Raw genomic sequence first — 20,553 nt, forward strand, 5'->3', positions numbered from 1 at the left:
TAACTGTAGAATGAAATAAACTGCATTTTGATCATTAACTGATTTAAAAGGTCAAAAAGCTGTTAAACTTTCCCTGAAAAGCAGTGCATGATATCTCACTGAAGGATGCCACAAGGACACATATGTCTTGTGGCAATCTAGCCAATTGTATTTTATCCCCTGCTGCGTATATGTGTCTTCGTACGTACAAGTAAATAATCCAATGAATAGCTTGTTACCCTTATTTATTTGCTGTAGTATCTATGTAGTAGATGTTTAAATATGTAGTACAGTACATACGTGTGTACAAAATACATGTATATCCTTTAGGGTCTTGAAGAGGAATTAATGAACGGAACCATCCACTTTACTTGAGGACAACGTTCTGAGCAGAGAGGCAGACTGCAACACAAGAGAACTCCCCCCTGACCACTTCCGGCTTTGCGCCGAAAAAAATCCTTTCTGGTTCTTCGTGGTATTTCTAGAATATCGGCCCTATTTTAGTTTTCATTATTCTACATGATGCTTATTAGGACATAGAACACACATTACTATGTATCGAGATGCTCAATGTGGATTTCAATGGCAACGTGTTCGGACTTTGGAGCTCGGGGTGCAGTGATTTTTTCCCTCTTGTGTTTGTATCTTCGTGGGCTGCGCAGAGCTGTGATTTTTGTGTAGCAACGCGAGACTATGACGCGCTCTGCGACGAGAGGGCCCGAATAAAATGTGTTTATGTTTATGACCCGCTGGATGCCAGCTTCTGTCTTCTAACGGCGTCGGTCGGCCAGCAGCTTATCCCGTTTAAGCCTTTTGTTGAAGATCGACCACCAACGACCAACCATGTGTTGTTGTCCAATAGACGCGAGAAGGGTGAGTGATGTCCGCTGTTACTCGTTTTGTCTTCAATAAGCAGAACATCAGTCCAAACGGGCCTTTTCCCCTCTTCTTCCTCCTCTTCTTCTGTGCAGCGCTTTAATGTTCGCTGCATCTGGTTCAGCACCACAACACCATCATATGCTGTTTTCATTGTACCACGTTTTGCTCCACTGGCTGCACGGTCGATAGAATTAAACCACAATAATGCTTATTATAATACATGGTTTCGTGCTCAGTTGCCGTTTCGTTAAGTTAGCTTTGCTCAGTTACGTTAAAGTAGGATTACCTACTGGTTTAGCTAAAGAAAAGATATGTAAATAGTATGATGCCATCCTGGTGGAGGATGCTACGATGACCATGCTAAGATGATGCTACGATGATCATGCTAAGATGATGCTACGATGATGCTACGATGCCTATGGGCGCTTTTTTTTCTAACGTAACGTTACTTTCTATCAATAGTGCGCTATCGTAAGATATGCGTGATCGTGATTGACGTGTGTTGATGTTTGTCTGTCAGGCATCATTCTGCACATTGAAGCTCAAACATCAAAGTGGAGTCCAAACAGTTCTAACATACTTGAGAGTGTTCGGGAGACTTTTATTTTCTGTAGTGTATCTCACGGGGCCCCAATGCTTGTAAAAACTAATTATTAATTCATTTTTTAGAAGTGGCTTGGATTGTGAGGATGATCTGAGCCGGCCTGCTACATACTCCTCTTATATACACAGAAATGCCAATATGGGAATATCAAAGATTCACTAATGTTTTCCAACCATTAAATGTCTCACCCATTTAGTAGTAAGCTTCTGGTGAAATGGCCAACATAGTACAACAGCTGGGCTTAATAACTAACCGCCCCCCCATCTTGAATCCCTCACCTTCCCAGCTGGGAGGCGGCAGTCCCATGAAACCATGAGTCCTCCAGCTCTGCCTGTGGTCTCCTGCTGTTGTCACAGGAAAATCTGGTTGCATTCAGCGGCGAGCACTCTATTTTTCACCCAATTATGATCTCCCGCCTGGATGCCGTGGATGGACGAGCATCATGAATAGATACACAACTATCAGACAGCTCGGGGATGGTACGTATGGCTCCGTCATCCTCGGCCGCAGTCTGGAGTCAGGAGAGCTTGTGGCCATAAAGAAGTGAGTATTCAAAAGGTTGTTGCACCTTTTTTCTTCTGACACACACATTTGCAATTTGTTTGCAAAAAATGAGTAAATCGGTATACTGTTTTTCAGAATGAAAAGAAAATTCTACTCCTGGGAAGAATGCATGAACCTTCGTGAAGTTAAGGTTGGTTTATCCTTTCAACATTTTTAGCACAATTTCACACATTTGAATAGCAAAACACAATTATTGGAAAATGCAAACTTGAATCGACTTGAATATTTACTATATGCATCCATGATACAAATGCTGAATTTACTGAATCATTGCTCCACAATTTGACAGAGCCTCATTTTTTCACAGACATGTACTTAAATAAGTTGACATCAAGTAGCGAGTCATGTCTTGAGTGACCAGACGAGCAGCCTTTTGGTGCTGCACCCTTTCGCTCTTGGTTCTGTGTGGGTTGGTGAGCAACTGGTATAAAGTAGATATGTAACATTGGGATTACTGCAGGTAATGCAGGGATGATAATATGGTTATTAATACGCACATTTAGACCAATTGTCAACATTTCTGTTTGTTTTCATACCAGTTCAGTGTGTTAATGTCTAAATTTCCTCACAGCTCAAAGTCACACACCAGCTCAAATAGTTGAAGGTGATTCTTGTGTGTGGTTGGTTTTCCCTGGCTTACACGCTCCCTCTCGCAGAGCTTGACAGTCAAGCGGGAAAACATGGTTAGACTATGCGGCCACTAGAGGTCAACTGGATCATAATTACAGCATGTCACACCTTAAAATCTCCAAATCCCATCGCAGCTTTTCCCCTCTTTACGGAAACTTAGCATGATTAAACCTATGTTGTCCCAGTGCAAAGGAGGACGGTATGTTTTTCTGTCCTGCTTTATACTTCCTCTTTTTTATTGTGGTTTTAAAGTTGGTTTTAAACTTTGGCGGCATTTACCCCCAAACTCTATGTTTCAACACGACGCTTCTGCTCCTTAGTTGTAGGGTGTGCTTTTGAATGTGCTGCAGTGACCTGTGTGTGCTGTCCAGCATGGTTGGATTGAATTTTTTAATTTACATTTTTTTGTTTATCTGTTCCCACGTTTCTTACATGATCTGTTTAATTTATTCCTACAGTCCTTAAAGAAACTCAACCATGCAAATGTGATCAAACTTAAGGAGGTTATTCGAGAAAATGACCACTTGTACTTCATATTTGAGTACATGAAGGAAAATCTCTATCAGCTAATGAAAGATCGGTACGTATAATTACATTTTACTTCATTAATCACACTGTTATAAATGCATTCAGTTTCTTATTCAGTTTTCTAACTCTTTTTTTCCTGCAGGACTCGATTGTTTCCTGAATCTGCCGTAAGAAATATTATGTTCCAGATACTACAGGGACTCACGTTCATTCATAAACACGGTACGTCTGTTTTATCACTCCGGGAGGCTGAATTAAATGTGGCACATTTGACGTTTTGTGCCAATCGGGTGGAGATGGTCACGCAGTGGTCTTCTTCTTTGTTAGGCTTTTTTCACAGGGATATGAAACCTGAGAATCTTCTGTGCATGGGACCAGAGCTGGTGAAAATAGCTGACTTTGGGCTTGCCCGTGAAATCAGATCTCGACCACCATACACGGACTATGTCTCGACCAGATGGTGAGTGGCTTTCATCGTGAACGTAGCGCGCCTTGTTTGAAAGTTCGGTGCGCTGAGGTTTGAGCACCTTCTCTTTGTGGACCAGGTACAGAGCCCCAGAAGTTCTCCTCAGATCCACATCCTACAGTTCGCCCATAGACCAGTGGGCCGTCGGCTGCATCATGGCAGAGCTTTACACCCTCAGGCCTCTCTTCCCGGGCTCCAGTGAAGTCGACACCATATTCAAAGTTTGCACAGTCCTGGGCACACCAAAGAAGGTAATGTTCTTAGGTAAAATAAGAGGATTATTTTTATTGGTGCCGCATCGTGGAGATTTACAAGATTACAGCAGCGAAGATTGAAGTGCAAACAGATATAGAGCACCAGTCCGAAGTTTGGACACACTTGTCACTTGAATGACTTGAATGAGAAAATTTTTCCAAACTTTTGACTGTTACTGTAGTGCACAAAACTACACAAACTACTATTGTGAATAAGCGGTAATAAAAAATAGCAATCCACAATAACTGGATAAAAACTAGTATATGTTCAGAACTATTATAATTGGTTGTTATTTTTGTGGTCCACTTGGAGCAGAGCTGGTTCACACGTGTGCAGCAAAATTACAAACAAAGAGAGATGGATATGTCTGTGTAGCGGCCCCTCGGATTGATTGATCAGGACGCAGAGAGTTTCAAACGGGTGTTGATTTATTTCGTTTCTCTCGACGAGCACCATAAGCACCATGACGTCGTGAACACCTTGAACACCGTGAAAACTACAGAAACAGAAGAAATACACAATGCTTCTGTGTAGTTTCAACAATTAACTTATACAAAATAATGTTTACACTCGATACAGGTCATTTGAAATACTAGCCAAAGTGAAATAAAATATGTTTAAAACGCTATGACAAATAAAACATGCATCCTTCATACCTCAATCCGCTCTCCAAGGGCGCTAATCAAAGGAATTTCCTCCACCTGCTAGCATCTCGGCACACCCTCATAATTAGGAGCTTTTTGAAATGACAGGTACCAACAATACAAAACAATGAAATAAATTACGATGTAAACTTTCTTTACATCATTCGAATGTATTTACAATACATAACTAATAAGTTTACAAGTTTTACCCTTGCTTCGACGATGCGTGACTTCCACGTTGCAAGTGATAAGTAGCAGGAAGTTAGCGTCACAAAAACATAAGAAGAAAAACGGCGCTTTTCAAAATAAAAGCAGAACGGACCTCGTTAACACATGAATAGAATATTGCGTAGGAGAACTGCAATTCAAATCAGACATTTACACTCCCACCAAATCCTAGTACAATAAATGAACAAATAAGCAAAGAATAAATGAATGGTGCTGGATTTCTCGACTCTAAGAAATGAACTGCCTGAAATTCAGAGGTATAACTATATAGCATCATAATTAACCAGTGCGTGCTGTGTTGTCAATTAAGTTTTTCCAATCAGTTCTCAAGGAGGAGCACCAATTTTTTGATTGGTCTCTCAATAATTGAGGGCTTGGAGGGAGGATCTTGTTTTTTATAGGGTTTCTTTTCCCCAACTTGCACTTTAACTCGACGAACTAAGCCATCACCACTTTGAATAGTTTCAATGACTCGTCCAAGTTGCCACTGATTTCTTGGGAGGTTGTCGTCTTTAATAATGACAATATCATTCACCTTTAGGTTGCGCTGAGGTGAGTGCCATTTCTGTCTCAAAGATATGTTCAGCAGATACTCCTTTTTCCAGCGGCTCCAAAACTGTTCGATGAGATACTGAACTCTTCTCCACCTCTTTGTCGCATACAGATCCTCCTTGACAAATACTCCAGGAGGAGGAAGAGCAACTTTAGATTTCATCATAATGAGGTGATTCGGTGTTATAGGCTCCGGTGCCTGTGGATCATTGATTCCATCTACTGTTAATGGGCGGCTGTTAACAATAGCCATGGCCTCATACAGCAGTGTTCTGAGGGAGGCATCATCCAGTCGACCTGGGCACTGTGCAAAGGTGGCATTCAGCACATTTCTGACAGTCCTGATCTGGCGTTCCCAGACGCCTCCTGCCTGACTGTCAGAGGGAGCATTGAAGACAAATTCGCACTGCTTCTCAGTCAGGAAAGTTTCCAGTAGTTTAGTGTCACATTGTTTAAGTGCTTCCTTGAGCTCATTTCTGGCACCAACAAAATTAGAGCCTTGGTCACAGTGCAGTTGCTGGACAGCTCCTCTCAGGCTGATGAAGCATCTCAATGAGTTGATGAATGAGTCTGTTGACAAATCTTCGAGCATTTCGATGTGAACAGCTCTAGAGTACAGACATGTGAAAATCAAGCCGTATCTTTTGTATTCTTTGCGGGCTTTCTTTACAATGAAAGGGCCAAAACAGTCCATGCCGCTGTATGTGAAAGGTGCCGAGGCTTCAACGCGTTCTTTGGGAAGTTCGGCCATTTGCTGTCTCTCTGTTGGCCGTCGCAATTTCCTGCAAAACACGCAAGTGTGTATCAGCTTAGCAACCAACTTGCTCCCACCAATTACCCAGAATCCATTGGCTCGAAGCTCCATTAAAGTCTGGCTTCGACCTTGATGGCATGTCTTAGCGTGGAAATGGGATACAATCAGCTTGGTGATGTGGCTGTTATTTGGTAGGATGACTGGATGCTTGATTTTGTGACCGAGTGATGACTGTTTCAATCTCCCACCAACACGGAGGAGTCCTTCAGACCAAATAGGATCGAGACGGAAAAGAGAGCTTGAGTTTGGAAGGTCTCTTTTACCTTGAAGCATCTTTATCTCATGAGGGAAGGCTTGCAGCTGTACGATCTTTATCACTTCGTCTGCAGCGTTCTCACGCTCCTTAACAGTCACATACTCACTGGGTTGTTTTGTTTTAACCCCAAGCCTCTTAATTCTTGCAACTACTTTAAGAATTGTTGTCCAAGAGGAAAACTGACTTAGACGTCCGAGGATGTCATTGTAGTTTTTGACTTCTGTTGCAAGCACCTGAATTGTCTTGACTTCCGGATCACCAACGAGTAATTCTGATGGAGCGCTGGGTGTTAGAAGTAATTTGCGCTCCCAGAGAAACTTTGGTCCTCGCAGCCAATTTGTTGAATGAATGTCTGAAGCACGAAGACCTCGGGAGGCATGATCTGCCGGATTTTCTGCGGTGTCCACATAGTGCCACTGACTGGGATCACTGTTATCCCTTATCAGCTGAACACGGTTTGCGACAAATATGTGAAACCTACGGGCATCATTGTTAATGTACCCAAGCACAACTTGTGAATCTGTCCAGAAAAATTCTTCATCAATCCTGATGTCAAGTTCAGCTTTTAACATGACACTGACTTTTGCAGAAACCACAGCTGCAGTGAGTTCTAGCCTCGGGATGCTTGTGACGTTTGAGGGTGCAACCCTTGCTTTTGCCAACACAAGACTGCAATGGACTTCATCCATGTCATTTTTGTATCTGAGGTAAGAACATGCACCGTATCCTACGCAGCTGGCATCCGAAAAATGGTGCAACTCTACTCTAACAATGTTGTGGAAGTCATACGGGTGATAACATCTCGGAATTGAAACCTCTTTCAACTTGTGCAGACCATTTTTCCACTCCTCCCACCGTAGCATCATATCTTCTGGGAGCGGATCGTCCCACCCGATGCCTCGGTGACACAGCTCTTGAAGTATACGCTTTCCCGTTAGGCTGAATGGAGCGATGAATCCAAGTGGGTCATACAGAGAGGCAATGACCGAAAGGCAACTACGCCGGGTTGAAGGCTGATCTTTCAAGCTGCTATTAAAGCTGAAAGTGTCAGTTTTAATTGACCATTGAATGCCGAGTGCACGTTCTGACGGGTTGGATCCAGTCCTAGAGGTTCGATGGTTGCTGCTCTTTCTGAGGGATTTAAGCAGGTGAGAGCTGCTTCCTCGTTTGAGTTGAATTTATGAAGGCGTAGGCCTCCTCTTTTGCACAACTCCTGTGACTCAGTGATAAGTTTCTTGGCTTCCTCGATCGATGGGACACTGACTAACCCGTCATCAACATAAAAGTTTTTCTCCACAAATGTTGATGCTAGCGGATAGGTGGCTTTGTGTTGCCGTGCCAGGTGTTTCAAACCAAAATTGGCACATCCTGGAGACGATGCAGCTCCGAAGAGGTGAACCGTCATCCTGTATTCCTGTGGTTCCTTCTCCAAATCTCCACCTTTCCACCAGAGGAATTTCAGATAATTCCTGGATTCAGGAGTGACGGAGAACTGATAAAACATTCTTTCGATGTCACAGATGATCGCTACGGCCTCCTTTCTGAAGCGGCAAAGAACTCCTACCAGTGGATTGATAAGATCAGGCCCAGTTAGAAGAGTGTCGTTTAGAGAAACGCCATGGAATTTGGCTGAACAGTCGAATACGACTCTCAGTTTGTCTGGTTTTCTGGGGTGATAGACGCCGTGATGCGGAAGGTACCACTCTGTCTCTCCCTCGGATGTTGTAGGGACAGGCTCTGCATCACCCTTGTTAATTGTTTCTTCCATGAATGTTTTGTATTGATCATGGTATTGTTTATTGGTCTTTAATTTCTTCTTAAGACACTGCAGGCGAACTGTTGCTAGCCTCTTGTTGTTTGGTAGGTTGGGTGGCGTGTTGCTCTTGAAAGGGAGTGGCATCTGATAATGTCCGTCCTTTTTCTGCGTGATGTTGTCACTGAGGAACTGTATGAAACGAACATCATTCTGAGACACATATTTATCTTCATAAGTTCTCTCAGTGAAGTCCGATTCTAGGGCCTTTAGAACATCTGTCGCCGATGGATTTGGCAGTTCTTTTACTGTGAGCCGATGCACAAAGCTCTGACTTCCTTGTCTATCTAGGTGGGGGTTTGATGTGCCTATGATACTCCATCCTAGTTCTGATCTCTGTGCAAACGGTTGATTTTTGTCCCCAATGATAACTTCAAGGGGAGCTAGCGCTGACGGACAGTCATATCCAATCAGGAGCCCTACATCACAGTCTTGAAGGGGTGGTAGCTTATCTGCTATATGTCTGAGATGCGGCCACCGTAATGCGGTTTCCTTCGTTGGGACGTAAGACTTGTCCACCGGGATAAAATCACGGCTGTAGGCTTGCTGTACTTGGATGTGGTTCTTGGAGTGCAGTCCTCGAACCTGTAGACCATGGACGTTCTTGCTCGATATGACTGTGTCAATAGCTGTCATAGTACTCAGTTTCAGTTGTACTTTTTGGGTATCTACATTCAATTTGTCAAGTACATCTTCTAAGACAAACGTTGAATCACTCTGTGTGTCCAGTATTGCGTACGTAAGCACTTCTCTGTGTGGTTCTTGTATTGAAGACACAAGGACTGGCACGATACTCGAGGTAGCAGAAGCATGGTGTGTTGATGCATGGGATACGACCTTATGCGTTTCCAAGCTGGCATGGTTTTCCGTGGAAGGAGAGCTATTCGTTGACGCTTCCACAGGTCTTTGTTTCCTGTCTTCGTGCAAGCAGGTTGGGTGACGACGGCTGCATATGTCGCATGTGTGCCGTCTCTTGCAGTCTTTGGTAATGTGACCCTTCCTCATGCACCCAAAGCAGAGCCGATTTTCACAGATGAATGCCCTTTTGTCTTCACCACTTTTCGCTGCGAATATGGGACACTTGGTGATGTTATGAGCTTCACTTTTACAGACGGAGCAAGGCGATTTAAGTTTACTGACGTGTGTATCTTGTTTCTCCTGAACGAAACTCTTTGTTTGCGTATTTGTGTTGAGAGCCTTGGCTCGCTTTGGTGATCTTTCATCTGTGGCTTTGAAATTTATCAACCATGGAGAAGCAATAGGGTTGCAGGCTATCCGTGCCTCTTTGCTCAGGAACTTTGTAAAGCATGCAAGATCTGGATAGTTTCCAGATGTGTCAAGTTCATCTACAACAATTCGACTCCACTTGCGCACGATCCAGTCTGGTAGTTTTTTAAGCAACTTGTGGTTTTCCTCACAATCGTTGAGGATAGCTAGTCCTTTGACGTGTGGGATCGCCTCAGTGCAGCCTTGGAGGAAGTCAGCGAACTGTTGTAGGGCTTGTGGGTCGTTTGTGCTGATCTTTGGCCACCTCATGAGCTTATCTCGGAAAGCCTTCTGTATGGTGAACGGGTTCCCATATCTGTCTTGTAAGACTCTCCATGCTCCGCTGTACGCGCTCTCTGAATCTCTATAAAAGAAACCTTCTACAGCTTTGCGCGCCTCTCCAACAAGATAATTTTTTAGATAAAACATCTTCTCACTTTGTGGGAGGGGTTTTCTGTCAATAAGAGCTGTGAATTGCATCTTCCAATCGGTAAACTGTAAAGGGTCGCCACTGAACTTAGTTGGTTCAGGGACCGGCAAGCGATTCATGCTTAATGAGCTGGCGATTGCTTGGGCCAGACTGACAGACTCCAGGGTCATCGTCTCAGCTTGATGAGGTTGAAATGATGCAGCATCCGGATTTAATCGAGGTTCATTTTGCATTCTGTCATTAATCTCATCATGGTTCTCAAAACCTTCCAAATCGTCATATGCTCTCAGACGAGCTGCTGCTACAGCAACGTCCTTTTCTGCCTGTAACTGTTGCAATTTGGCTCTCTCTTGTTCCAACTGTTGTTGTATTTCGACCTCCTTTTGTTTCATTTCTGCCAACATTTTTGCTTCTTTAAGTTTCCATTCACCCTCTAACTTGTGAAGATGTGCTTGCTGCGCTTGAATTTCTTTCATGGCCTTCGATTGTTCCAGTTTAGCCGCAAGCTCTGCTTGTGCATCTACTCTACTGCTGTGGGTACTAACTGAGCTGCAGCGGTTGTTCGATCTCTCCGATGACTTTGCTGAGCTTACCGTTTCAGTTTGGGTGTGACCAAAGACAGACCCATATTCATCTTTGTTTAATGTTTCTCTCACCCTTTCCTTCTCAAGTTGGTCATTATAATCTTGATTAATAGTCTCTAGACGGTCGCTTATGAGGTCACAAATGTCTTTTGTTAGTGTAACACAAGCATCCATTTTCTTTACAATCTCTGGTGTGGTATTACTGTTACGTAGAATGGGTTCATACTGCTGGCTTACGTCATCATGCTTTGCTTGAATGCCTTGCTGTAATTCGTTAAGATCTTCCAATGAACAGAGAGTTTTTAACTTTGTTCTGGTCTCCCTTGCTACCAGCCTCCAAGAGTCATAGGTCTTGTTAAATGCTTTCTCACGTTTTCTTGTCTCTTGGTCATGAATCTCTTGGCCTTTCTCTGTTAGCTTTCTTTCACGTGAGCTGGACCTGCATGGTGTGTCTTTAAGTGACATCTTGTTTGTGCTGCTGCTGCTTTACTTCGAGTGTAGCCTTTGATTGTGTTATGCCTGAATTTACACTTGTAAGCTGTAGTTATCCTTTACCACAGAGGAATATTTATGCCAGGCATTAACAGATTATGTACATCCAAAGGGTTTTTAGCATGAACAGTAACAACAAGATTTTTTCTTCAACTCTTTCTTAAATAGACATGACACAAGCACATGGGTCAGTTTCTTGAAATAGTCACCATTTTTGAAGCGTTAGGCACAGAATCTTAGCTTGCAAGTTATTTTTGACCTTATAATACCATGTTATTATTTAAGTCGCTTCAGTTATGCTGTGGGCTTGCACTTGTGGAAATAGTTATTTTTCAGTCCTTTTGCTTGTTAGCATCCAGTGTCTTCTTTTGCATCTCTAGTTGTACCTTAAGCATGTTGTCCATTTTACGTCTTGTCCAGGTGCAGGAGTTGGAAGCGAAGTAAACTGGCTGGTAGTTGGACATCGGATGTGATGGCGTCAGATTCTCATCATGGATGGCAGGGCTGGTGCAGCGTTGAGTTTTCACTGTAGCGGCCCCTCGGATTGATTGATCAGGACGCAGAGAGTTTCAAACGGGTGTTGATTTATTTCGTTTCTCTCGACGAGCACCATAAGCACCATGACGTCGTGAACACCTTGAACACCGTGAAAACTACAGAAACAGAAGAAATACACAATGCTTCTGTGTAGTTTCAACAATTAACTTATACAAAATAATGTTTACACTCGATACAGGTAATTTGAAATACTAGCCAAAGTGAAATAAAATATGTTTAAAACGCTATGACAAATAAAACATGCATCCTTCATACCTCAATCCGCTCTCCAAGGGCGCTAATCAAAGGAATTTCCTCCACCTGCTAGCATCTCGGCACACCCTCATAATTAGGAGCTTTTTGAAATGACAGGTACCAACAATACAAAACAATGAAATAAATTACGATGTAAACTTTCTTTACATCATTCGAATGTATTTACAATACATAACTAATAAGTTTACAAGTTTTACCCTTGCTTCGACGATGCGTGACTTCCACGTTGCAAGTGATAAGTAGCAGGAAGTTAGCGTCACAAAAACATAAGAAGAAAAACGGCGCTTTTCAAAATAAAAGCAGAACGGACCTCGTTAACACATGAATAGAATATTGCGTAGGAGAACTGCAATTCAAATCAGACATTTACAGTCTGCACGGAAGCGAGTAATTAAATAAGACATATGATGTATTGTACAGTATAAATGTGTCTCACAGTGGAGGTGTGTGTGTTTTCCCACTTCTAGAATGATTGGCCGGAGGGATACCATCTGGCAAGTGCCATGAATTTCCGATGGCCTCAGTTTGTTCCGAGTAATCTGAAGACACTGATCCCAAATGCCAGCCCTGAAGCCGTCCATCTGATGACAGACCTGCTCCAGTGGGATCCCAAAAAGAGACCAACTTCAGCACAGGTAGTGTCTGACCCACACATCCTCATCATAGCTCAACAAACGGAATGGAAGGTGACGTTGCCTTGTTCCAATCTCCATGTCTGTTCAGGCTATAAGGTACTCTTACTTCCATGTGGGGCAAGCTTTGGGCACTCCTCAACAGATCCTGGAGCAAGGTAGACCTCAGCCGGGCCTTGTGCCGCTGCAGGCTCCTTTACAGATGCTGCAGCAGCAGCAGCAGCAGCAGCAGCCCTTGCTGCTTAAGCCTGTCCCCCCTTCCCAGCCTCCACCTCCCACCCAACACTGCTCCCCCTCCAGGACTCTGCAGCAGGTCCAGCCCTCCCCCGGCTCAGCAGCCGCGCAGGCGGGCGCGTACCAAAGGCACACAGAGCTGCTGCGAGAGCAACAGCCGAAGCACATCATGAGGCCGGAGCAGAGCGGAGGAACGCCACAGAGCCGTCTTCCCTACATTGTTGACAAGAGTCTTCAGAGCAAGGTGAGGCTGGAAACATTATGCTACCAATAACGGCAGATCGACGTAAACAGTATTGGAAACAGTAAACAGTAGTGGAATTGTGGTACATATTCCTTGCACGTATGTTTGATGTTGTTCTCTTTTAGCAATCAAGACAGGAGACGGAAAAAGCAAACCTGCTGAGCTATCAGTTGAAACCTAAAGGGGGGGGGCGGCGGCGCTGGGGCCACGGCACAGGACACCTCAAGGGGGACGACTGGGACGACGATGAAGAAACGGATCCGACCTCTATAAGTATTCTCGGGAAAAGTACCTTCTCCACAGAGAAGTCGAGACGAGGAGAGGACACACTGAGCAGGTGAGGCCAAGAGCTGTCATCACATGGTACGGAGTCGGGCGCATTTGCAGTGTACTTGTATCCAAGGGAAATATGCAAAGAGGGGGTACTAGATATGTAGCCTGTGCCATTGTCCTTACATCACTATTACTACAAGCAAGTACCTGGCCCTACCTTCGTCTCATTCGTTGCCCGCTGTCTTTCAGATACGGACATGTTCTGGATTTCAGTCGACCCAATGGGAAGGAAGAGGCACCTCTCAACCTGAACAAGAGCGCAGCCTACCAGGAGCCGCTGAGAACCGCCTCCGCCAAACAACATTACTTGAGGCAGTCAAGATATTTACCAGGTGCTTTGTGAATACTTCCATTGAGGGAAGTTAGTTGGACGCAGAGTAGTCTTAAATAATTTAATTCTTTATCACCAGTGTCTGCTGCGGGTTTCATGCCCGAACTTTTTGATGATTGATGATGGTAATGGTTTAAATTAGCTGGTTTGGTTTCCAGGTCTTTTGATTTATTTGGGGTGTTTTTAGGTCAACCACAGGCTCTTTGCGTGCTGGTATTCAGCAGGGTCAGTCAAAGTGGAAGGGAGTTAAAACAGAGGAATCTGTATTTCTGCAGGAAACTGTTTGTACCTGATCATTATTGCAGCTTTCTTTAATAATACTCATTACGTCTTCTTTGTGACAACTGGGCATTTGAATCAACACATCAGGTCCTCTCCGGTGGGCGTGCTTTTTTCTTATCAATTTATCTGAAAAGTGTATGTGATCTCTTATTGTCCCCCTCAGGCATTAGCACAAAAAAGAACATGGCCATAAATGCCAGTAAAGACGCAACCGGAAGCCATCTTTGGGGCAACGGCGGTATTCCATTTGGAGGGACTTTGCCGAGCAGAGGCGCTCATGGTAACAGCCCCAGTCATCCTCCGCTAACCCTACACTGTAATCTTTGCTGTCAACTCTTCGTTTTCGCTACCATTCAAGTGAACGAGTCTGTTATTTTTTGTTTATTCAGGCACAAATACAATCCTGGGTGGATACATGCCATCCTTTTACAAAAAAGACGTGGGTTCAGCCGGTCACAGACGGCACCAGAGTCCTTCTGTGGAATCAACCGCATCAAGTGAGGACTCATTTTTCAGAGCTCATAGCTTTCTGTGCCGTTCATCCTGTCAACGCCTTCTTAAAATCCCCCACGTTTTTTTGATGCTGTTTTAGATTATGCAACATGGCAGTCGGGCCGGAGTCCGATGAACACCTCTACCAACATGCCATCGACCAACAAAAGCACCCCTGGTCTGCTGCCTCGCCCGCCGCTGCAGTCGATCCACGGGCGAACCGACTGGTCTGCCAAATATGGACACCGCTAGTGCCCCGCCTGGAGCTCCGATCTGTGCTCCTGAAGCCTAGTTTATGCTTCTGCGTTTTCAGAGCGACGCAGACGCAAGACCCCCTTGCGTGTCCTTTGCGTCCCTCCTTGCGTCCTTGCGTGTGTCAAGCCCTTTTTCTAGCCTTGTGCACTGCGGGAGCGACGCAAGCCTCCCGCAGCGCACAAGGCTGCAATTGGTCCGCTAACTACATCCTTTACGGAGTCTCAAATTTCCGCTTTCATAGCCCGATAGCGCCACTATTAAAACGAAGAATGTTTACGAGAGAACGGATCAGATTGAAGAACTTTTTCGGAAAAAATGCGTAAATATGACCGCTTCTACAAGCCGTCTAGGTCGTCTTCAACAAAACAAATGAATGAATGAATTGCTGTGCAACACACGCAGAACAATGAATTGAAACGAGTGCGTCGACGTAGACGCAAACGCAAACGCAGAAGCATGCACCGGCCTTAAGACTCTTCCACCTCCAAAGAGTAGGCCTACTGGTTTTATAATCTAAATCTGTGCATAAATTTTACACAGCAATAAAGAAATGTTACTAAAAATGTGTACCATGGATGTTGTGAGTTGTAAAATATATAAGTATGTGTATATTTAAATGCAAACGGACAGAATGTGTTTTTTATTTTGGGTTTCTGTATCATAGCTAATGTTATACAGGGGTTACAACATCAGTTTTGTATCAGGTTTATCATTGAATGTTCACCAACCGGTACACATAAAAAGCATATTATTATTTTATAAAATCCTCACTGTGACTTTTTTTTGGCTACAACTAATTACTTTGCCTCTGTAAAGTTGTCCTTTTTTTTTACACTGAAGCTGTTTTTCTTGTATGATGTAGCCTTGCAATAAGGTTTGTTATTAAAATTATAATGAATACAGTGGTGTGCTCCACACCACTGTATTCTCCACTGTGTGCTCCACTGTTCAAATCATATGTAGTTTCTAAAGTTGTCCAGCACAAGCCACCCCATCTGCCAAAGTGAGTGTGATTATTGAAATTATTGAAATTATTGAAAGTTGTTGAGTATAATTAAACGTTTTGACTATTACTGTTTGACTGGATAATATAATAAAAAAAAAAAAAAATTAAAAATCTATACATTACATATTATTATAATATTTCCGTTATAATATTTTAACTGGAAAAGGAAGGCAGACTGCCACGTGCAGCGCCTCATTTGGATGTGCCTGACGCTTGGAGCTTAACTTCCCTACGTTTCTCCTACAAATGGGCCTTGAGCTTGTTTGGAGGTTCTAGCAGGGGAGCGTAGCTACTGGTACACCGATGGATGGTCGTCCGCCGGGGGGGACCTCGTCCTCTGCCACCGAGCGCTGGGCTTCGGGAGGGACACACATGGAGCGGTGAGGGAGGAAGGGGACACCCGCCTAGCCAGCCAGATCAGCCGAAATCAAACCTAGCGATCAATGGGGTGACAGATGTCGCAGCCAGATCGCCCTCACATCCAACAGTACAGCGTCGCTGTGATGTATATATACCACAGGAATGTGACAGGAGGTCCTATCATGGTGTGAGAGATACAAGATACTATAAGCAAGCCATATAACTTCAACCGTATTGTGCCCGTCATGGTCTTAAAATTAAAATATGCTGACACTTGAAATTAGCCGTTATTGCCTGAACAAACACGACCGGGTTGGTGTTTTACCCATGGTGTCTAGCGGCAATATGTTAATGAGCTCTGTTCGCATTGGTCAGTTCCAGCCAATCACAGTCACGTCAATTGTTTTCCACACCTTTATCATTCGCACACACCTCGGGGAGTACAACATTATATAAGGACTTATCTTAATGTTTGTTCGCTCTCCTCTGTGCCTCCTTCCCCACAGCGCGTCAACACACAGGTACAGTTTGTCACCAAGTTGTCCTCCGCACTTTCGTCAACCGACGTGTAGTGTTTTTTTTGTTCAGAAAATATATCTATTTCTTTCAGCCTCTTTTTAGTTTAAACCTAACACTTGCAATACTAAGAGCCATGGCTGGAAAGGTTGTGCTGCACTACTTCAATGGGAGGGGGAAGATGGAGTCTATCCGGTGGCTTTTGGCTGTTGCAGAAGTTGAGGTAATTCAATTCTGCAACATTGCTGTTTTCTTAACAACCCCGGACTCCCCTGAATGTGCGATAACTCCGTTATGTAATCTCCCGTCCTCAGTTTGACGAAGTCTATCTGACAACTCGTGAGCAGTATGAAAAACTCCTGAGTGGTGAGTTGGTTTCGAATAAAAGTTTTAAAATGTAATTGAATCAAATATTGGCCAATCGGTTGAACTGTCAACTTTAACCCACTATGTTGTGCAACCATTTTGAGGTGAAGGTCCTGTCTGATTTATGACTTTTTCTTCAGTTTAAAACTACAAGGGTGTGCCCCTTTGACAGCCTGCTGCTGTTTGCTTTGCAGATGGAGCTCTCATGTTTCAACAAGTCCCTTTAGTGGAAATCGATGGCATGAAGCTTATTCAGACAAAAGCAATCTTGAGTTACATCGCAGAGAAGTACAATCTTCATGGGAAAGATCTCAAAGACCGGGTCATGTATGGTCCAATTTGTAAAAAGCTTAATTATTGAGTGTATTTCAAAACATGGCATTTTAGTGGATGAATGCGTCATGGTGTTTGTATGCTTTCGCCTTAGGATCAACATGTACTCGGAGGGACTGATGGATCTCATGGAAATGATAATGATATTGCCCTTCAGTACAGATAAAAATGCACAACTGGAGGTCATTAAAACCAAAGCAAAAGGCCGCTACCTTCCTGTGTTCGACAAGGTATCACGTTGCTTCCTCTACATATCTTACAAAGCGTGATGTTCTTGAAACGGATTCATCTTTGTTAAAAACCCATAAAAATGGAGCTGGTATTGTGTCTTTCTATGACCATCTCAGGCACTGTCTGGGCCCATTTACCTGGTGGGCGGTAAGCTAAGCTGTGCAGATGTGCAGCTGCTTGAATGCACCCTGATGTTGGAGGAGAAATTTCCTGAAATCCTCGCAGAGTTTGGAAACGTGAAGGTAACTTGCCATACGACACAAGACTGGAAATGAAAAGAGAAAAAAGGGGACTTGTTGCTCTAAATCGCTGTTTTAGAGTTATGTATTAACAACAATACACAGATTACTGAATGCTCCGGTAAAGAACGTCTTTTGTTTCCCTTTCAGTCTTTCCAGGGCAGGATGACCAGGATTCCTGCCATCAGCAAGTTCCTGCAGCCAGGCAGCAAGAGGAAGCCGCAGCCAGACGAAACCTATTCGAAGACCGTCATGGAGGTCTTCCAAATCAAGCTGCCATTGACTGGGAAATGAGTAATTATGCATGCACAGCATGAACTACGGCATCTGGAAGAATTACTAGTTGCGTACTAGTTGCTATATGTTGAGAATACTAATACACCTTCCATTGCAAATTGAGTTAGCTGGAATCCACGTCATCGTATTATCTTGATTTAATGTGATGTTCTTTACTTAATAAATGCATGAGTCAAATTGAATACATTGTTTGTTTGTTCATTCAGTTACATCATTTGATCAACACCATGTACATGAAAACATATTACATTTGTTCTGCTCATTTCAGTTGTTACAAAAATCAACAATTGACGGTGTTTTTTTCAAAGTTAGACATGACAGCGGTAAAGTATACACTATTCTTTAAACTTTTCCCTTTTAAAAAAAAAAATATTTTAATATTTGCTATTTCTAATCGTGACAGTATTTGCAGCCTGCAAAAATAAAGTTGTAGCGTTTACAGTAAACCACCTGCCAAGAAAAACCACTGCACCTACAAAACGAATGTGCATCTGTTCATCTTATTAAATAGATTCACGCTCATGCAAATTCTCAACAAAAAAAAAGCAGTTGCATCTATTCATGATTTCCAAAACTGATTTACTTAATACGATTAACAGGTAAGTTAACGCTAAATATGTTAAACACCCACTGGTAGCTTTTGGTCACATAAGAGTTAAAATACCAAACAAAATCAAAGGCTTGTTTTAGTATTCAAACTGGGAATGCGGTTTCCTTTATAACAAGGCTTGCTCAGTGAGAACTGCTCTGTCTGGTCAGCGTTGCTCCTCCAGTCACCCAACGAGGAGCAGAAGCAGTCGAAACACCATCAACAAACTGTAAAAGAGACCGCAAATTAAAGTGTGAAATAATCCGTTGCATAATTTGACTGTGATTTCTCAAACTGTTCTGCATGTTGAGCCGCTCTGACCTTAGCCCGGTCATAATGCCAGCAGGCATTAATTTTCCAGATTTCTTGTATCTCGTTCCCATGACGAGTGACAGGACTCCCGAAGAAACTGCATAAAGAAAACACCATCACATGATATCGACTCTGTGGCTTATAACGTTGTGAAATCGATCCATTCAAATGTGCTTAGTCATACTTACGCAATGAGATCTTGATGTCTTTTGCATCATAAGAGACGTAGTATGCCCCATAAGCAGATAAACAACCAAAAACTAAACCAGCCATCAGAGACATGACGCTGCCTATAATGACACAGGCACACGTGATGATAATTAGGGAATTTTAAGCAAATAAAATGACAGACTTTGAGTCGAGTCGTAAAAAAGATTTCAACCTTTTCTCTTGTAGCCCATAAATCCCCCAAAGGCGATGGCTGCGGCATAGCCGAATCCGATCCAGTCCACTGCCATTAGAAAGCTGCAAAACAAACAGGAGTGCTGCTCAAGGTATGTTTTAACTAAAGATGTTTAAATAGCAAGGCTTACACAAATTAATAAGAACATCGAAGACAGACCGGATATGCAACGTGAAGGGAATTCAATTCTAAAAATGTAAGTACTCTCGAGACTTTAGTGGTCATGACAAGATGTACACTAAAAATATTTGAAATCCAGCACGTTTATCTCTTGTTAAACTTTAAGTACACTTTATTGTGGTACTTTAACCCCTGTCGTCTACACGCAGTACTCACAGCAGACCGCTGGGTGTCGCTGTGACACCTCTAGTGATTTGAGCATAAAGCAAAAGACGAAGCGGAAAAAAAGCCCAGCGCTACGTACGCACTTTAAATGTGCATTTGAACTCCGTATTGTTACCATGTGATCTTTATACACTGAGTTAATTCGTTCCGTAAACATTACAAACCTGGCGTCCAAAAAAGCAGCAGCACGTAGAAACGTTGCCTTCAATTTATGACTGCACTTCCTTGTTACTGCTCTCAAAACACATCGCGCATGCGCCGTCTGTTCGTGATGTGTTCGTGGACTTTTGATAAAGTGGGAAAGTAGTACTTCAGAACGTAGATATCAATACTGGTTGCGTTCCCAAAACTATTACATATGTTTAAGTAATTTCTATGTAAACATAACGCACTGTTACACATATTTCCAAATCATTTTTTTTTTTTAATTTATGTTAGTTTTGAACTATAATTGTTTTATGTATCTGCAATATTTTTGGTCATCAATTATAAACCATGGTCCACTTTTTGAGTAGTCTAAAACTCTCAAACCCATTATTTGTTAAAATGTAATATTCTTACATTCAGAAACCCAGAATTCTTCAGTTTTCTACTAAAACGTTCTGTAATTGAATCTGCAGGGGTTGTCAGACACATATCAACCCTTTCTTTAAAAGCAGTCGATACGTAGATACGCTTTCCAAATTACTGTGGCCATATATATCCCCCACCCTTTACTAAGTAGCCCCTGAATAAGATGCGATGGAACCAATTGTGTTCAGAAGTCACTCAATTAACGAAATATTGTCCATCTGTGTGTAATCTAAGGGTCCCAATATCTATCCGGTCTAATTCCCAGTTGAAATCGAAACAAAAATAAAAATACAAAGGTGTGGATAACTTTTCAAAAGCTTGTTAGCTGGTATTTTATGAACAGGAGTACTGGTTGTTCTCTTTGTTCCTGTTACAATAAATCT

General features: G+C 43.0%; 3 protein-coding genes and 2 long non-coding RNA genes across 6 annotated transcripts; 2 read left to right on the plus strand and 3 right to left on the minus strand.

Annotated features, from left to right (window-relative positions):
- Positions 1–411: 411 nt before the first annotated feature.
- LOC120820305 (serine/threonine-protein kinase ICK) lies at positions 412–15,670 on the plus strand. 2 transcript variants are annotated; one of them, XM_040177875.2, is made up of 14 exons: positions 412–852; positions 1,819–2,005; positions 2,102–2,156; positions 3,115–3,236; positions 3,327–3,406; positions 3,512–3,644; positions 3,730–3,901; positions 12,265–12,432; positions 12,521–12,907; positions 13,033–13,244; positions 13,430–13,572; positions 14,017–14,133; positions 14,243–14,350; positions 14,446–15,670. In XM_040177875.2, exons 1-14 carry the CDS (start codon positions 543–545, stop codon positions 14,595–14,597), a joined length of 2,346 nt encoding a protein of 781 aa, XP_040033809.2. In that variant the 5' UTR covers positions 412–542; the 3' UTR covers positions 14,598–15,670. The 2 variants fall into 2 exon arrangements, with proteins under 2 accessions (XP_040033809.2, XP_040033810.2); XM_040177876.2 differs by having other exon boundaries at positions 655–852; positions 1,749–2,005.
- Positions 4,313–4,876, minus strand: LOC144409505 (uncharacterized). The gene is made up of 3 exons (XR_013467972.1): positions 4,759–4,876; positions 4,562–4,641; positions 4,313–4,401 (listed from the first exon to the last, which is right to left on the minus strand). It is a non-coding gene; the product is annotated as an uncharacterized LOC144409505 (long non-coding RNA).
- Positions 11,549–12,112, minus strand: LOC144409504 (uncharacterized). The gene is made up of 3 exons (XR_013467971.1): positions 11,995–12,112; positions 11,798–11,877; positions 11,549–11,637 (listed from the first exon to the last, which is right to left on the minus strand). It is a non-coding gene; the product is annotated as an uncharacterized LOC144409504 (long non-coding RNA).
- Positions 15,671–16,370: 700 nt separating the features above from the next.
- Positions 16,371–18,130, plus strand: gsta.1 (glutathione S-transferase, alpha tandem duplicate 1). The gene is made up of 7 exons (XM_040177880.2): positions 16,371–16,487; positions 16,577–16,705; positions 16,797–16,848; positions 17,043–17,175; positions 17,276–17,411; positions 17,529–17,654; positions 17,802–18,130. The coding sequence occupies exons 2-7, from the start codon at positions 16,619–16,621 to the stop codon at positions 17,943–17,945; spliced, it is 678 nt and encodes a 225-aa protein (XP_040033814.1). The 5' UTR covers positions 16,371–16,487; positions 16,577–16,618; the 3' UTR covers positions 17,946–18,130.
- tmem14a (transmembrane protein 14A) lies at positions 18,071–19,880 on the minus strand. The gene is made up of 5 exons (XM_040177881.2): positions 19,762–19,880; positions 19,232–19,314; positions 19,038–19,139; positions 18,859–18,946; positions 18,071–18,764 (listed from the first exon to the last, which is right to left on the minus strand). The coding sequence occupies exons 2-5, from the start codon at positions 19,305–19,307 to the stop codon at positions 18,722–18,724; spliced, it is 309 nt and encodes a 102-aa protein (XP_040033815.1). The 5' UTR covers positions 19,308–19,314; positions 19,762–19,880; the 3' UTR covers positions 18,071–18,721.
- Positions 19,881–20,553: the final 673 nt, after the last annotated feature.

The sequence above is a fragment of the Gasterosteus aculeatus genome, chromosome 6 (assembly GCF_964276395.1).
Source record: "Gasterosteus aculeatus chromosome 6, fGasAcu3.hap1.1, whole genome shotgun sequence".
NCBI lineage: Eukaryota > Metazoa > Chordata > Actinopteri > Perciformes > Gasterosteidae > Gasterosteus > Gasterosteus aculeatus.

What these genes read in the sequence shown, in the direction of transcription:
- tmem14a (XM_040177881.2), bottom strand. Translation starts at nt 19,307, where the DNA reads ATGGCAGTGGACTGGATCGGATTCGGCTATGCCGCAGCCATCGCCTTT. An exon ending in TATGGGCTACAAGAGAAAAG is followed by an intron (nt 19,140 to 19,231) that starts GTTGAAATCTTT and finishes GTGTCATTATAG; the next exon opens with GCAGCGTCATGTCTCTGATG. An exon ending in AGACATCAAGATCTCATTGC is followed by an intron (nt 18,947 to 19,037) that starts GTAAGTATGACT and finishes TTCTTTATGCAG; the next exon opens with TTTCTTCGGGAGTCCTGTCA.
- LOC120820305 (XM_040177875.2), top strand. Translation starts at nt 543, where the DNA reads ATGCTCAATGTGGATTTCAATGGCAACGTGTTCGGACTTTGGAGCTCG. An exon ending in GACTATGTCTCGACCAGATG is followed by an intron (nt 3,645 to 3,729) that starts GTGAGTGGCTTT and finishes TTTGTGGACCAG; the next exon opens with GTACAGAGCCCCAGAAGTTC. An exon ending in GCAGTCAAGATATTTACCAG is followed by an intron (nt 13,573 to 14,016) that starts GTGCTTTGTGAA and finishes TGTCCCCCTCAG; the next exon opens with GCATTAGCACAAAAAAGAAC.
- gsta.1 (XM_040177880.2), top strand. Translation starts at nt 16,619, where the DNA reads ATGGCTGGAAAGGTTGTGCTGCACTACTTCAATGGGAGGGGGAAGATG. An exon ending in GATCTCAAAGACCGGGTCAT is followed by an intron (nt 17,176 to 17,275) that starts GTATGGTCCAAT and finishes CTTTCGCCTTAG; the next exon opens with GATCAACATGTACTCGGAGG. An exon ending in ACCTTCCTGTGTTCGACAAG is followed by an intron (nt 17,412 to 17,528) that starts GTATCACGTTGC and finishes TGACCATCTCAG; the next exon opens with GCACTGTCTGGGCCCATTTA.